This window comes from Dermacentor albipictus, chromosome 7, assembly GCF_038994185.2.
Source record: "Dermacentor albipictus isolate Rhodes 1998 colony chromosome 7, USDA_Dalb.pri_finalv2, whole genome shotgun sequence".
In the NCBI taxonomy this organism is placed as follows: Eukaryota; Metazoa; Arthropoda; class Arachnida; order Ixodida; family Ixodidae; genus Dermacentor; species Dermacentor albipictus.
This window is the reverse complement of record NC_091827.1, coordinates 114,349,272-114,365,963: the sequence shown is the minus strand read 5'-3', so window position 1 is coordinate 114,365,963 and position 16,692 is coordinate 114,349,272. Positions and strand designations below refer to the sequence as shown.

Here is a 16,692-nt window from a genome sequence, read left to right as displayed (position 1 = left end):
TCTCAGCTGTACAACTATGGGAAGACCGCGAGTAGTGCGGACTCCCGAGGAAGAAGCTGCGTGTACCGCGAGCGTCGGCGAGAGTTGGCTCGTGAACGGGCTCGCGGTCGCAGGGCCGACCCCGAGCTGAGCGCCGGAGATTAGACGGCAGCGCTCCTAAAGCATGTTCACCACGCGAAGCACGCAAGAGCGAAAATGAGGGGAAACAATGGTAAAACAAAAGATTTTCTATATAGACGGCTTGCGAAGCTTCACTTGCACGGTGTAACACTAGGTGTAACTAACACAGCATCGCTGTTCGACCATCTTCACGTACTGGAAGGGGCGGCGATTTTGTTTTTCCTTATCTGCTATACCTTCTTCGTCTACGAAAGCCTCGCGCAGTGTGACACGTGCCGAATAATTTCCACGCAGGACATCGTTCCCAGGAGGAAAGGCGAGGCGCTCGAGCCACTGGGAGCGTGCTTCGAAGTGAGGACGCTCCACGTGTTCCGATGAGGACTGCCAGCGCGCGCAGGATGTCTGCTGCTGCGGGACGACACCGCACCTGGTCAGGAGCGAAAGGGGCCTCGGGTTCTGAAATGGATCGCTCGTCGTTTTCTGAACTTTCGTGAAGCGAAAGACGTCTTGTTGAATCATTTACGCACTTCATTCATTTACGCATTTATCGCACACAGCTCGTTAATAAAAACGATTACTACCCATCCTAACTTCCGGTTACATCAGGTGTTCCTCAGGGAAGTGTTTTAGGACCTTTCCTTTTTTAATATATATTAATGAAATTTTTTATGGTATTCCTGAACCTGTCGAAGTAAGGCTATTCGCTGACGATTGCGTTATGTTTAAGGAAATTGATAGCGTAGACGATCTGGTGCCTCTAAATAATTGCATGAATAATGTTTATCAATGGTGCAACCAAAGGGGTATGAAGCTAAACACCAAAAAAACAGTGTGAATGAATGTAACTAGAAAGAAAAATTACTTCTCGTTCACATATACGCTATCATCTCACCCACTCAAAGAAGTCAGCGAATATAAGTACCTTGGCGTAACAATAACAAAGAATCTCAGTTGGAATAACCACGCATCCAACATATGCGCATCCGCCTTCCGTAAGTTATGCTTCCTCAGATTAAACTTCGACAAGCCCCTCCGTCCGTCAAGCTCCTCCATTCGTCAAGCCCCTCCATCCGTCAAGCTGCTGGCCTATATAATTCAATCATTAGACCTGCCCTCGAATACGCATATATTTGGGACCCACACACTAAGAAAAACATTGATGCTCTAGGAATGATTCAACGTAAATCCATTCGGTTTATCTTTTCTCGATACCGCATGACGGACTCCCCAACCTTTATGATGCAACAAAATAATATCCAGGAACTTAACTACGTCGCAAAATTATGAGATTAAAGTTTTTTTTTTTCACTTGAAAAACAACTATCTCGCATTAGACCCTGCTCCGTACATACAACCTCTGATGCCACGACTGACTCGAAATCGTCATGCTGAATCGATAACACCATTTAGAACTCGTACTAACACATTGAAGTTTTCATTTTTTCCACGAACGATTACAGACTGGAACGCTTTGCCGCTATGTATGCTTCAGAACAGTGACTCATTCGACGCATTAACGTCATAATGTGAAGCGATTTTCTTTTGTTTTCTTATTCCAAAGGACTGTTTTTCCTAAAGTTGCAATGTTTATAATTGTTCTCACGGCCATAAGGTGCTCATTTATGTGTCACCTTTATGTATAGATTATTTTTCCCTCTCTGTCTTCATGATCTATGATGATTTCTGTTTGATGTTTTTACCAGTGCTTGTGTAAACCTTTTTGATAGCCCTCCTGCATGGGCCCTTGCTTGGGCCTGCAGTATTTTGTAAATAAATAAATAAATAAATAAATAAATAAATAAATACCATTACGTTTAGTAAAACGAGTCGTTATTGCGAAAATGTCGCAATGCTTTCGCATTCATCGACGTAGGGACACCTAAATGCAATTGACTTTTTCATTGTGACTGTGGGTCCCTGTGAAGTAGTTAAGAGTGAGTCGTTTCAGAATGATCGACCACGACGATGTGAAATATGATAGAAATTTGCTTGCTTTCGGAGAAATGTTCCCGTGAAATTTCAAGGTGGCATATCTCCTGCGGCCACCGTAAGAAACTATTTTTATCCTCATCGACGTACTTCTTGCCTGCAGGGCAAAATAAACTAAAAGGTTCGCTACTTGATTGTTTCTGAGCGCACCAAGATCGAACTTGGTATGATAAAAAGGTCAAATGTGCGCTGCAGCGAATATACCGCCCACTCTCCAATATAGCGCAAGTGTTCGCTCAGCTTTGCATGTCCGACTCTCGCCACGCCATCATTGTCACGCCATTGTCGTCGTACAGTCATTTCGTTGTCACGTGCCGTCGTCGTGATCAGTCCATCGTCTTCGCGGACGTCACACCGTCGTGGTCATGCACTCGGCGCCATGTCGTTCATGCCGTTGTCCACGCCACCGTTGTCAGTGTATCGTGGCGATACAGTCGTCGTCATGCATTTGTAGTCATACCGCGCCGTCGCTCCAACGTTCTCATTCGACCCTCGTCGTGTCATCCAGGTCACGCCGTCATCACGACCCAGCCGTCGTCGTACCATCGCCGTCATGCCTTCGTTTTGTCAAAGTATTCGTCGTCACGATGTCGTCTTACCATCGTGATCACTTCAGAAAATCCAAATGACGCCGCCGTCGTCTTACCACGTTCGCAGCTCCATCGGCGTCAATTCCACGTTGTCATATCGTAATATTGTTTTCGACATTGAGACGCAATTACGCCGCCGTTGTGTTGCCATCGTCATCACTGCGTGCTCGTCAGAAAGTCGCCGTCATAGATTCGTTGTCATAACGCGTTGTCGTCGTCGTCCTTTCATCGTCGTCATCTGGTCGTCGTCCTACGATCGTAGTAACCCCATTCGTGATCGTTTCAGACTCGTCTACTCATTTCCGTCATGCCGCTTTCGTCGTTTTATTTCTTGCTCGTCCTTTTATCGTTGTCGTGCAGTCGTCAGGGTTCATGCTGATCGTGACGAGCGAGCGCCATAGCAACGTGGGCCAATACCGCAGACAGTGTATGTGGCATATAGCCGAAGCAACGGAAGACGTAGAATGACCGCTACAGTTTCTACATAAAGCTGTTTTCATCAATACGGCGAGCGGCTACATTGCTTCAATGATAATCGCATTACCTGCGACAGCCATCGTGAGATGGGTTCTGCAGTAATATTTTTTTTTTTACCGCACGGTTTGCCATACAGCAAACTGTGGTTAAATAAATGCGTCCAACCTTTCTTCATGAAGAAGCTGCATGCCGAAGTGGCCTGTGGAACTTATCGTCCGTAATTACGGGGTTTTAGTCTGTGGACTGGAATGTTTGTGTCCCGGCACCTCTGAGCACTGTCTCTCGTGCGGCCACAACCGCAGCAGCAGCATCCGGGGCAGACGCGGGAGCAGAGCACTTTGCGATCCGAAAGAGTCTTCGGGTGCTGCAGCCCAGACTCGGGCTACTGCAGGCGTGTGACGTACTCCCCAACCCGAATTCGGTCTCCGGAGAGGGTATAGAGTACGACATTGGCTAGCTCCGGAGAGAGACTTCTTTCACCTTATTTGTACATTTATACACGGACGAAAGCAGGCACGACGAGACACACGCAGATGTTTATGCTCGCATACGCTGCCATGGACAAGAGCCCAGTTGAAAAACACAACAGGAAACTTTCACAGTCTGTCGTATTTTGGGACGTTGTTTCTGTAGTTCTGTTGCCTGTAGTTCTGTTGCCTGTAGTGTGACGTCCTGTAGTAGAAAGTTCTGTAGTTCTTGATCAATATTTAATGAAAAATTGACAGAGACGTCCGTAAGGTTATGTAAATTTGTTAGTACAAAAAAGAAAAACATAAAAGTAAAAAAAAAATTTTTAAAAAAAAAAACGTCTTCGCCTAGGATTCGAACATGCGACCTCACGATTCCGAGCCCGGGATCTTACCACTGCACCACCCCCCTTTTTTTTTCTTTCATGGTATTTATTATAGTTGCATTCAACTAGACGTTCACCAGTTCTGCATAGTCAGAGAATGGAGGGCACAATGAAAGTCACACAGAAGAGGCAGCGTTCATACTGTGAGTAGAAACGTTCGTGTCACTTTAGAAGGGTGGCAAGGATAAGCACCTCACCAAAATAGGGTACCAGTCCGGTTGCACACCGAGTCCATCATAAACCTGCTTTAGGTGTAGCGTCATTTGGATGAAATTTGCCCTTGTAGGTACAACCGTTTCGGCGTTGCGGTCCGTCATTCGCGTTTTCCACAAACTGTGCATTCCCATGACAAAAAACATATCGAAAGGTGCACTATTATCAGAGGTTGGCAGCAGGTATCGCACAGTATGAGCGTTAATCTCAAAGCCTTTCTTTAAAGTCCGTTGGAGGACATCCCAAAAAAGGATGGCGTCGGTGCAGCTAATAAAACAATGTTCAATTGTCTCTGGTACATCACAAAGGCGACAGTTAACAGAAGAGACAAAGATACCCTTTTTTTGTAGCCATGCTTTAACCGGTATGGTTTCACTATGAACTTTATAAAAGAATGTTTTGCAGCAAGGGGATAAATACATTTTGCGAACTCGCTTTAGCACATCGTGGCCTGGCAATTTAATGTATATTGATCGGTAAAGTGGAGGCGGGAATAGCATGGATAGTAAGTCTTTGTACAACGTTTTGCGCGACACAGAATACAAGTATTCAGTGGAAAACCGAACTGTCAGGAAACGAACCGCCAAGTAAACTTCTTGCATGAACCCCCACAAGCATAAGCGCGAAGAAAAACTTGAAGAAACAACTAAATCAGGTAACGCATTAACAAGTGTGACTTGCATGTATGAACGAATTACAGGATGGGAAGTATCGCGAAAAAAGAAGAAACGAGACACTATCTGCCGCACATAAAGGTGTACTAAGCCCAGCCCACCTTCGCTAACAGGCCTAAAAATGTTGTCTCGCCTCATGGGCTCAAAAGTTGAAGACCATACGAAGGTCGCAAAGATACGGTGAAAGCGTTGGATGTATAGCCTAGCACAATGGATAACTTGCAATACATAGAAAATTTTTGTTGCCAAGAACTTATTGCAGGCTTCGGCTTTCCCAAAAATAGAAAGTCGTTGTGGAACGAATGTCTGGGCGTAACTTTGCAGTACCGAAACCCGTTCTTTCCAATAGTGTGCGCTTAATTTATATGCGTCTAGCGGCACGCCAAGATACTTTGGCGGGACATCAGTCCACTTAACGCCTGCAAACTGTTCTGGTGTATAGCACCATGAGCCAAACCATAAGCCTAAACTTTTTGAGGAGTTCATTCGCGCTCCTGATACACTGCCAAATTCTTCTATTTTCGATACTACTTTTTCAACACTGGACTTATCCGTGCAGAAGAACGCTAGATCGTCTGCGTAAGCTAAGACTTTAACTTCATTACCCAGTATATTGAAGCCATGGATGTTACTCGACTGAATTACGCTTAAGCATAGCGGTTCCAGGTAAAGCGCGAATAGTAGTGGGGACATCGGGCATCCTTGTTTTACTGATGAGCAAATAGAAATGGGTTCGGAGAGTTGGCCATTAATAATTAAACGAGTAGTACAACAGGTGTAGCAAAGCCTAACGCCTTTAAGCACAATGGAGCCAACATTGACATGCTCCAAAAGAGAAAATAAATAGGAGTGGCTCACACGATCAAAAGCTTTAGCAAGGTCTACCTGGAGCATTGCAAGCTGCTCAGTGGAACCATAACAGTATTGAAGAAGGGTACGGGCGATATGTATGTTGGTTTGAATTGATCGGCCCCTGATTCCACACGTCTGATGGGAACCAATTAGAATTGACATCGCAAATTGCAATCTATTAGATAGAACTTTCGCAAAAATTTTGTAATCCACGTTTGACAATGTGATTGGTCGATAGCCTTCAACAGAACGCAGTTTCTCTTTATCTGAACTTTTGGGAATTAAAACTGTGTGGGTTTTGCAAAAAGACTGCGGAAGGGCGCCAACTTCTAAACTTGTAATAAAAATATCCAATAATATGGGGCTGATAATTGATTTGAAAGCTTTGTAAAATTCACTTGAAAGTCCATCGGGGCCGGGTGTTTTCGACAGAGGCAGCTGATCAATAGCTAGCTCAATTTCTTGAATCGTAAGGCTACCACTGATGACTGCACAGTCATCATCCTGTAATGGTTTTACAAGAGATACAAAACTCTCTAAAACTTTTGCATCGTGATCATTCGGAGGGGCACTAAACAACATAGTGTAGAAAATTTCGAACTGAGAAATGATGTCATTAGTATTTGTTAAAAGACTACCCTCGGAGTATATTTCCGGAATTACTTTGGAAATACCGTGACGTCGCTCGTCAAGTAAAGCTTGATGTGTTGGTTGCTCAGATTGCAGAGCGCGCATGTTTCGAGATCGAATTCGCGCACCTCTGTAACGCAATGCGTCATACTTTTGTAACTCACATTTAATGTTTTCTATGTCAACAATGTAAGTGCCTGGCATTTCGCATTCAATCTCATAAAGGCTACATAGGCTCTTAAGAAGCGTTTTTTCTTCATACTTTCTATAGAATGATTTCACCGATCCAATTTCTATAGCCACTGTACGAACCTCTTGTTTAAAGAGTTCCCAAGCAGCAAATAATGGCAAGTCACTAGACAGAGAATTGGTTAGAGCCATGCGCACGCGATTAATAAATTCCTGATCATTTAGGAGCTCAGAGTTAAGCTTCCAGAGTGCCCACTGTGGTCGGAAATTAGTTACAAATTTTTCACCAATGTTTGCAATAACCATACAATGATCAGAGAATGAAACGGGGATAGTAATGCAGGATAGTCCTCGAGAGAGGAGTGATGAAGAAACATAAATCCGATCAAGGCGGGCGTAGGAATGACCTTGAATTCTTGTATAAGAGCGAGCTCCCTGTCCCGACACTCCTATATCAACGAGCCCTGCATTTTCTATTATGTTAGACAAAACTTCACCACTCCTGTCCCGCTGAGTGTTATGGCCGCTTCGATCGTTCGGATCGCATACACAATTGAAATCTCCCATTAAAACAATGCAGCGATCACAGTCCAATAGACTAGACACAGTATCAAATAAAAGAGCTCGTTTTGAAGCGTCATTAAATGCATAGACGTTGACTATGCGCCATGGCACACCCTGCAACACAAAATCACAACATATATATCGACCTTCAGTGTCGACATGATAACTAAAAGCTGAATAAAATAGGCTCTTTTTCAGAAACAGGAAACAGCCCGCGGATAAACCAAGAGCGTGTGAAACGCAAACATTATACTCAGACAGAAAAGGTCGCAAAGCCCTTTCTGTCTCGTCGTCACTCTCAATCTTCGTCTCCTGCACGGCGACGAAGTCGAGGCGCTTCCTAGACAAAAGCCGGCGAAGCTGCGCCTGTTTCTGCAAAGACCTAAGGCCTCGTACGTTCAAGGTTGCGAATTGAAGTTGCTGGGACAGGGCCATGGTGACTACCAAGTATTTGGGCCTAATGATCTATGTGATCGGTCCTAGAGGGCAACGGTGAGGCTCCCTCCGAAACCCCACCAGGCCTTCTGGACCGTGATCGTCGGCACTTTCCTGAGTGTTTCGATGTTTTGCGGCGACGTGCTTTTCTTGTGGTACTGGTCGTCTCGCTGTCTGTGCTTGATTCCGATCTGTTGGTCGCACGGCGCTTCGGAACTGAAGCATCCGCGTTACTTCGGCTGTCCTCTGCCGGCTCAGTGCACGTGTCGAGTTGCTTGGGTGCATCAGATGAGTCATTTCCGGCTCCCTCATTCGCTTGCTGGGCAGCAGCTGGCTCCGTGGTAGCGGGTGCTCCTTTGGGTTGTTGCTTCGGTTGGTCATCTTTCTCTTCGCTACTTTCTTTATTCACGGGCAGTTGGCATTGTTGGCAGTTGGCAGTGGGCAGTTGGCATTCACGGGCGATGGCATTGTGACTGTCTTCAACAGGCAGAGGGGCCTTAGTGGCACAGCGGGTCTCCGCGGAAGAGGGAACGTCTCCCGTCGCGTCAAGAACCTCCGTAATGTCCATTATGTGTTCTTGCAAGCTTTCATCCGGAGGCTTTGTTCTGTGTCGTAACTTATCGGCGTATGTTACGACACATTCTTCAGCTGTGTGACCAAAGCGCCGGCAGGTTTCACAACGTGGGGTTCTGCAGTTTCGACGAATGTGCCCCACCTTGTTACAGCGCAGACAAAGTGGGGGCCGGCCTGGAATTAATACGAGACTCTGCACTCCACAAACAGGTAGTAGATGTGGAACGTCCCCCACGCTCACTCCATCGGCAAGAGTCAACACCACGTCCCGATTTAGCGTACGCATTTGTTCCATCTCCGATACTCTCCAGCTTTCTGCTGAAATAGACTTGACTTTCCCGTAAGCCTGGAGCGCATCTCGAATGTAGTCGTCTTCCAAACGCTCAGGAAGCCACAAAAGCTTCATTTTAACTTCCGTGGGCTCAGGATCAATGACGACACAGCGTCTACCTTTTACGGATAATTCCCCGCATGCGACTAGCTTTGATTTTGTCATCCCTGATTTGCACGTCACCATCCACACGTGCGACATCTGAAATTGTCCGATGGAACTTATTTCCTTCAGGTCAATAACGGTCCGAAGGGCGTCTCTGAAGTCTTGGGCTCGGTACGGTCGACCACTTAAGTCAGCATGCAGGAAAACGGAGTCCACAACCAGCTTACCGGTAGGAAGACGGGGTAACACAACACGGTAGTCATTGCTGCTGGCTGAAGCCTGAGTAGCACCTCGGCCAGGGGCCGATAAATCCTTTGAAGCGGAGAACATGAGAAATGCGACCGTTCGGAACGCCGTCTTCTTCTTTCTCCCTGCACCACCCCTTTTTTTTTCTTTATTGCCGACTTCGACGTTCTAAATCATGGTTTACAAAGGGTAAAACATGTGAGCCACACTTCGGTCAACACGGTACTAAAATCTTTTCAACATCGCTAATTCATCAAATACAGAGATCCATTGCGGTGGATCAGGCAGCGCTTTGAAACCGTCTCTCACACACACAACACTCAATGAAATTTTCCCGAGTCGGTCGAGCAATAATGTCTCCGTTTTGGAATTGCGGTCTAGAGAGAGAGAGAGAGAAGGGAAGACGGAAAGGCAGGGAGGTTAACCAGACTGAGTCCAGTTTGCTACCCTACGCGTGGGGAGGGGAATGGGGAGTGAAAGAGAAAGAGAGAGAACTTAAGTGTAGGTTGTCTATAGTCGGGCACTCAAGTCCGTTGCCTTCAGGTAGCGAAAAAATTACCGACGATTACGTTACTTCCTAATGCGAAATTTGAGCGCAGCAAATAAGCTGTTCCACCTTTTCGATAGATTGAGGCAAAGAAATCGAGCAACACATGTATGCGCTATCACAGAATTTTTTTTTATTTTTCACACGTATTCCTTTAACAAAGACTCCACTAACAGTTCTTGACAGTCATGAAGGAAGCTTTGTGGTCGGAGAAATAGGCTGATATATGTTCGACTTGGTACACCAATGCTTGATTCTCAAAGACGAGATCTATACAAGTGCCTCGCGAGGTTGTCACAGCCGTGGGACGCGTTACGAGCGAGAGGAACGGGATGTTCTCCCGCATTCTCCCACAACCCGAGACTCGCAGGAAGAGGGGGGAGGGGGGCGGCGTGTACACCCAGCGGCAAACGATGGGGGCAGAAGCGCGCGCAGCAAGCGGACAACACGATAAAGGGAGGAGGGAAGAGATAGCAGCGACTGACTGATGCCGCTGACGCCGATAGTGACTCAACCCCTATCCGCCACACAAGAACAGGGGGGGGGGGGGGGGGACCATTTCGTCCTCTTTCTGCATGGCGGCGACGGTGTTCTATGCAGTCACGTTATCTTGAATCTCTAGCGGCGTCAGCGGCATCCAGCGGTATCAGTCGGTCGCTGCTAGCGCTGGGGGGATGAAAGGGGGGCGGAGCTGGTTACGAGGCCGACGACAACGCCGACGCGAAACCCAGGAACGGACGCCAAAGAGCTGCGCTCTAAAAGCGCTCTAACTGCTTTCTGGGCCAATGAGCTGTGAGGCCAGGCTCCCAAGATCTTCGCTTCCGTGAATGGCCTGTCATCCAGTCTATTCAATGCACACTGGAGAGTCTCACGTTGATTATCGAAGCGAGAACAGTGGCACAGAAGGTGACTGATGGTCTCTTCACACTTGCACTTAGCGCACATTGGTGAATCCGCCATTCCAATGCGGTAGCTGTAGGAGTTGGTGAATGCTACTCCTACCCACAGCCGACACAGCAGTGTTGCGTCACGTCGTGGAAGGTTCGCTGGTAATGTAAGTTTTAGTGATGGGTCGAGACTGTGTAAACGACACTTAGAGTTCTGTGGTGTATGCCAGCAACCTAACGTGATTGCACGAGCAAGACTGCGAAGCTCTCTTGCAGCGTCGACTCTGGATAAAGGTATAAGGACTGTCGGTGAGCCAGCCTGGACACGTCGGGCAGCGTCATCGGCGAGGTGATTACCAACGATGCCACAGTGTCCCGGCAGCCACTGAAATATGATGTCATGTCCCGTTCAGATGCGCAATGGCAGGTTTCGTTGATTTGTGACACCAGCTGTTCATAATTGCCACGTCGTGAGCTTCGCAAGCTCTGGAGGGCTGCTTTCGAGTCACAAAATATTGCCCATTTGTTGGGCGGTTCTTTTTCAATGTATTCGACAGCAGCGCGAAGAGCGGCCAGTTCAGAACCTGTAGATGTCGTTACGTGAGAAGTTTTGAACTTGATGACGACCGATTGAGATGGTAGAACAACGGCGCCCGTAGAATTTTCCGACACGGAACCATCCGTGTAAACATGAATTCGGTTAGCATATGAAAAATGCAGAAGTTCCAATGTGATCTGCTTGAGAGCCGCGGTGGTCAGGCTAGCTTTCTTCACTATTCCTGGAACAGCAAGGTACACAGGAGGCTTCTTCAAGCACCACATACGGGATGGCGTTCTTGTTGCGGGTGAGTGCCTCAAAGACAAAGAGTGCCGGTTAGCCGCAATCGATCTGGAGAACGCTGCCTTGGGTCTTTTCTCAGGCAAGTGAGCGAGATGGTGGTCAGGGACTCTGGATATATGGCGAACATGCGCCCGGAGTGTGTCGATATCTATATAGGTCCTTATCAGGTTGTCTCTCGCGATGGCAATTGTTGCCACGGTTGAAGCATTTCGAGGTAGCCCCAGACATGTTCGAAGGGCTTGGCCTTGAATGTTCTGTAGGACATGGATGCTAGTTTTGTTAGCATTGGACAGCACTGGTGTGCTGTATCGCAAGTATCCTAGGAAGAGCGTCCTGTATAGTTGAAGCATAGATGCCACGGATGTGCCCCACGTTTTACCGGCAAGAAACCTTAGTATATGGGAGATAGAAGTAAGCCTCTTCTTCAAGTATGAGATGTGGGGGCTCCATGAAAGGTCTCTGTCTATAATAACGCCTAGGAATCGGTGAGTTTTTGCGTATGAAATTGGTTGGTGGTCAATAGAAATGGGGTACCAGGTCATAGGCTTGTGGGTAAAGGCGACTAAGGCGCACTTCTCGGTCGAAATGCTTAGGCCTTGCGCACGCAGGTACGATGATGTTAGAGTCACTGCTTTTTGGAGCCGTGCACGCACCTGGAGACGTGTAACTGCTGAGGCCCATATGCATACGTCGTCAGCATATATTGAGAGGTTTACTGTATGCGGTAGAACGTCGGCAAGGCCAAGGATTGCAAGGTTGAACAAAGTGGGGCTAAGAACCCCACCCTGAGGGACGCCACGATAAGTGTAATGGTCAGTAGTTCGGCCATCTGCACTGTGCACAAAGAAGGATCTTTTGAATAGATAGCTCCGAATCCACCGAAACATGCGTCCACCAATTCCATTATTTTCCAGGGCATCAAGGATGGCTTCATGCGTTACATTGTCGTAGGCGCTTTTCACGTCGAGGAATAGTGCAACCGGTATACGCTTGTGGTGTTTTTCTTGTTGTACAGACGTGACTAGATCGATGACGTTGTCAATAGATGAACGGCCTCTTCTAAAACCAGCCATGGCATCGGGGTATACGTTGTGGCGCTCAAGATACCATTCTAGGCGGGTGAGAATCATTCTTTCCATGACCTTCCCAACACAGCTGGACAGCGCAATGGGTCGGTAGGACGCTAGGTCAAGTGGCGACTTTCCAGGCTTCAGGAGTGGTATCAAGCGGCTGGACTTCCACCGCTCAGGAACGACGCCATCAGTCCATGACTGGTTATAACATTCCAGAAGTCTGCTTCGGCCATCTTCACCTAGGTGGCATAAAGCAGCGTAGGTGATGCCGTCTGGTCCTGGCGACGATGAGCGCCTGCATGAGGCCAGAGCAGCGTCCAATTCCTCAAGTGAGAAGGACACATTCAATTCTGGGAAGCGTGTCGCAGGAACCTCACCCAGAATTTCGCCACTGATGGTGACCACACTGCCCGCAGTCTTCACACAGAAGTCTTCGGCTATATCGACCTGTGAGCGGCCTTGATAGAGGGCTAGGGATGAGAATGGGTGTCGTTGCTGTGGAGACGAGCCAAGGCCGCGCACCGTCCTCCATATGATAGACAGTGGCTTGCGGGGGTCAAGTGATTCGCAGAACGTCTTCCACCGTTGTTCCTCCAGCCTGTCCATACGACGTTGGATTTTCTTCTGTATACGTCGAGCGACTCTAAGGTCATGAATTGACTTCGTGCGCCTGTATCGCGGTCTAGTTTTCCACATTGCGTGGAGGCTCAGGACCATAATAAGGTCATACGGTACATCCTCGGTGTTATCAATCGGTAAGAAGCGTATTCCATATGGGTCTAAGGGTAAGTGTTTTTTCAATGTTCTCTGCAGAACATCCCAGTGAAAGATGGCGTCCCAGTAGTCTAGGAATGCATGTTCTATTGTTTCCGGTTTTTTGCATAATAAGCAGTCGGTGGTCCAGGGGATGAATATACCCTTTTCATGAAGCCAGGTCTTAACGGGAAGTGTGTTTGTGTGTAATTTGAAGAAGAAAGATTTAGCTGACGGCCGTATTGGCATTTTTTTCACTCTCTTTAAGACATCTTGTCCTGGGCCTCCACGGTGTGGAAGACGGTACAAAGGTGCAGGGAACATCGTGTCCACGAGATCTCTGTATAGTTTTTTCCTTGTAACGGTTGACAGGTATAGCTGTGAAAAACGTACATTCAACATCCTATATGACCATACCACTTCACGCAGGTAACCAGTCACAGCTCCTGGCATGTTGTGAACAGTCGAAACAATGAATCCTGGAATTTGTCTACACAGCCGTACCTGTATCACTGTTCGGAGAAACGGATCTTTTTGATCCCGTAAAAACACAAAACGTGACACGACTTGTCGCAGAAACAAATGAGCTAGACCAAGCCCACCTGGCTCACATGGCTCACATGGCGAAAACGTATACTCGAAAAGCATGTCAGGGGTGGTGCAGTTCCTACCACTGCACCACCCCTGACATGCTTTTCGAGTATACGTTTTCGCCATGTGAATAGTACGACGTGCTGATGCGCTGATGTTTACATTTGCATTTTGAGAGGCAAGATCCGCTATCACTCCACCTCGTCAAGTGCCGCATCTCTAGAAGAGCAAGTGTGTTCGTACCATCGCCAGGTACATCGTGCAGTGCTAGAAGATCGATTTTGGTGAACCATATCCATATTAAATAAGGAATTCAGAAATAGACAACGTTGACTTTTAGGGTTATTACTGCTAGTTTCGACAGTTGTCTCTCGTTCTTTACACTTTTGAGCGCGCATATAATTCGTGTGTTCAATGCAAAATAGCTACATAAACATTCGTGGATGAGAGTTCTTTCTGACAGCATACTGGCTTCTCACGGCAGCGCTGTACCAGATTAATGAGACCCGAGCGAGACAGCTTTTCACGCAACTTTGTGGAACAACCCAAATCTTCTTTACCGCTTCGCATAAGCTTGTGAAATATTCCTGGGCAATTAACTAATGTGTCAGTGTAACAGCACATGTAAGTCCACAGGCCTGTGTGCCACATCTTACAAAAAAAAAACGGATACCCAGCCATTCCCGCAGATGGTATGATTTTGATGAGCGGCCGATTTTGAGGAGGCCGGTAGGGCGTTGCTGGTGCCGCGTCGTCACGGCACAATTATAACTATTCGCCACGTCGACTTTAATACCGGTGTCGGTGCCGGCTTCAGAGAAGCGCGATTGAATACCGCGCAAGAGAAAAGTACAGTGTACACCACCGATGCGAAAGCATACAATTTTAAAGGATCGCGACGGAAAGCGCTTCTGTTGCGACTTCGGAACTCTTGGCCGTCGCGACCGAATGTTTCTGCTGCGACGTCAGAATTGGTGTCGTAACGTCGGAGTCGCTGTCAGGATATAAAGCTGTTGTTCCGACTTCAGAACTCTTGTTGTCGCGACAGAATGCTTCTGTTGCGAAATCAGAATTTCTGTCGTAATGTCAGAAATGTCTCCCAATTAAGAAATGTCAACAACTTCTGTCGTACAACAGAATTTCTGTAGTTGCGACAGGAATTCCTTTTGTCTTTTTCAACCGGGCACTACAGAAGCTTGCCGCATCACACAATTTCAGTGCACTTCTGTTGTCATCATTGGGTACATGCTGCGGCGATAGGTTTCCGTTGTGGAACAGTTCTCTGTAGTAAAACAGAAGTTTGCCCATTACTTCAGGAACACTTCTGTTATGACAACTGGAGGCCTGTTGCAATGATAGGTTTCTGTCGTACAACAACATTTTTCTGTAGTACAACAGAAGTTGGTCGCATTACTTCAGGAACACTTCTGTTGTGACAATTGGGGGCCTGTTGCCACAATAGGTTTCTGTAGTATTTCAACAGCTCTCTGTAGCACTACAGAAGTTCTTCGGGTTACTTCAGGAACATTTCTGTTGGGACAACAGGGTGCCTGTAGTGATGACAAATTTTTCTGTAGTACTACAAAAATCTGTTGTAGAGCTTCAGCTTTCTGTTGTAACAACAGACGTACAACAGACTGTACTTCTGTAGTAGCAACAACAAATGTCTGTTGTACATCAGAAAAGTCTGTCGCTCCATCAGGAATCTGTAGTTACTACAGAAAAATCCTGTTGTACAACAGAAATTTCTGTAGTACTGAACACAACCTCTGTTGTCATTTTCAACTGGGAGGGCTCGCAAGTATCTGCAACCGCCGGTGCATCTCGCCTTTCTTCGACTGAAGACGTTGTTCTAAGCCAGCGTTGCTCTTGTTTTTTTTTCCGGGCATGACGTGTAGACGTGTGCCGAAACTGGAAAGCGAATGGTAACGACGGTTTGCAGCGCCTTGTGATATAAGACGATGAGCAACACGGAAATAAGATGAAAGCGGGAGCCAACGTTTCGACAAGTGTACTTGCCTTCTTCAAGGCGACATATTTCAAAGCGACAAAAGACAGGCCCCCTTGTCGAAACGTTGGCTCCCGCTTTCATCTTATTTCCGTGTTGCTCATCGTCTTGAATTTCCATCTCCCGCCTTGTCCCTGTTTTCCCTTGTGATCTAACGCACTTTAAGCGTTCTCGCGCTAGAGTAATCCTTCTCTCCAAGCAAGAAAAGCAACAGAAATACTTGCACTGTAAATAGTTTAGCACCACAAAAGGTGTTAGGGCACTGCACGGGCCGGTTTTACAGGTCCGGGCACTGCCCGAGCTCGAAAGTGCCGTGCGTTGGCCCACCCGAGCCCGCCCCATGATTTTAAACCTGGCCCGCGCCCGGTTTGGCCTGACCCGGCCCGGCTCATTTATGTTCGACCCGTTAGACCTTGAGCCTATGCAGCTAGGTCGAGTTCTCGGTTATTGTGAAAATACCGTCATGTGATCAACGGGCGCCGGGTGGTCTTCAAGCTGCATAAAAGCAGCTTTTTTGCCTCGCTGACTACTTTAGCTGCAAAAAAATAAACATTTTATTTATCTTTTTATTTATTTATCTATTTATTTATTTATTTATTTATCATACCCTCAAGGCCAGAGGCATTATAGAGGGGAGTGGTACAAAAGAAAATGTGGTACATAGGAAGTAAACAAAACGCAGCAATTAATATGAACAAGACACAATGCTTGAATAAAAGAGGTTTATTTCTATAGAATGCTAGCTGCTGTGTCACAAAAAAGAAATTCCTGGTTATGCAATGTTAGCTAAGGTTTCACGAAAACGGCTGTTATCAGTAATATTTACGATATCAGCGCGAAGGTGGTTCCAATGTACACAGGTACAAGGGGAAAAGAGACTGGGAAAAATCCTTTGTATGGCGTAGATAGGTCCCAACTTTACGACAGTGATCAACACGCTGTGATACATAATGGTGTCTTGTAAAGAATTGCGTGTGCACTGTACGATGATGACAAATCCTATGAAAGAGTGCTAGACGTACAATTCTACGTCGAACAGACAGCAAAGGAAGACTAAGATTACGTTTCATGGAAGAAATGCTCGCAATTCTATTATAATTGATAAATATCAGTAGAAATGCGGTATTTTGGACAACTTCTGAGGCCGTTTT

General features: G+C 46.8%; 2 protein-coding genes across 2 annotated transcripts in view; one reads left to right on the top strand and one right to left on the bottom strand.

The window, feature by feature from the left end:
• LOC135907300 (THAP domain-containing protein 1-like) overlaps nucleotides 1-1,931 on the top strand; it is a 40,823-nt gene extending 38,892 nt beyond the window's left edge. The window contains exon 5 of the mRNA XM_065438990.2: nucleotides 415-1,931. Coding sequence (XP_065295062.1) covers nucleotides 415-498 — 84 coding nt within the window. The 3' untranslated portion in view covers nucleotides 499-1,931. The remainder of the gene's footprint in view (nucleotides 1-414) is intronic.
• A 2,139-nt stretch (nucleotides 1,932-4,070) lies between these two features.
• Nucleotides 4,071-8,945, bottom strand: LOC135907282 (uncharacterized). The gene has a single exon (XM_065438970.2). It carries the CDS (start codon nucleotides 8,923-8,925, stop codon nucleotides 7,609-7,611), a length of 1,317 nt encoding a protein of 438 aa, XP_065295042.1. The 5' UTR covers nucleotides 8,926-8,945; the 3' UTR covers nucleotides 4,071-7,608.
• Between the last annotated feature and the right edge of the window lie 7,747 nt (nucleotides 8,946-16,692).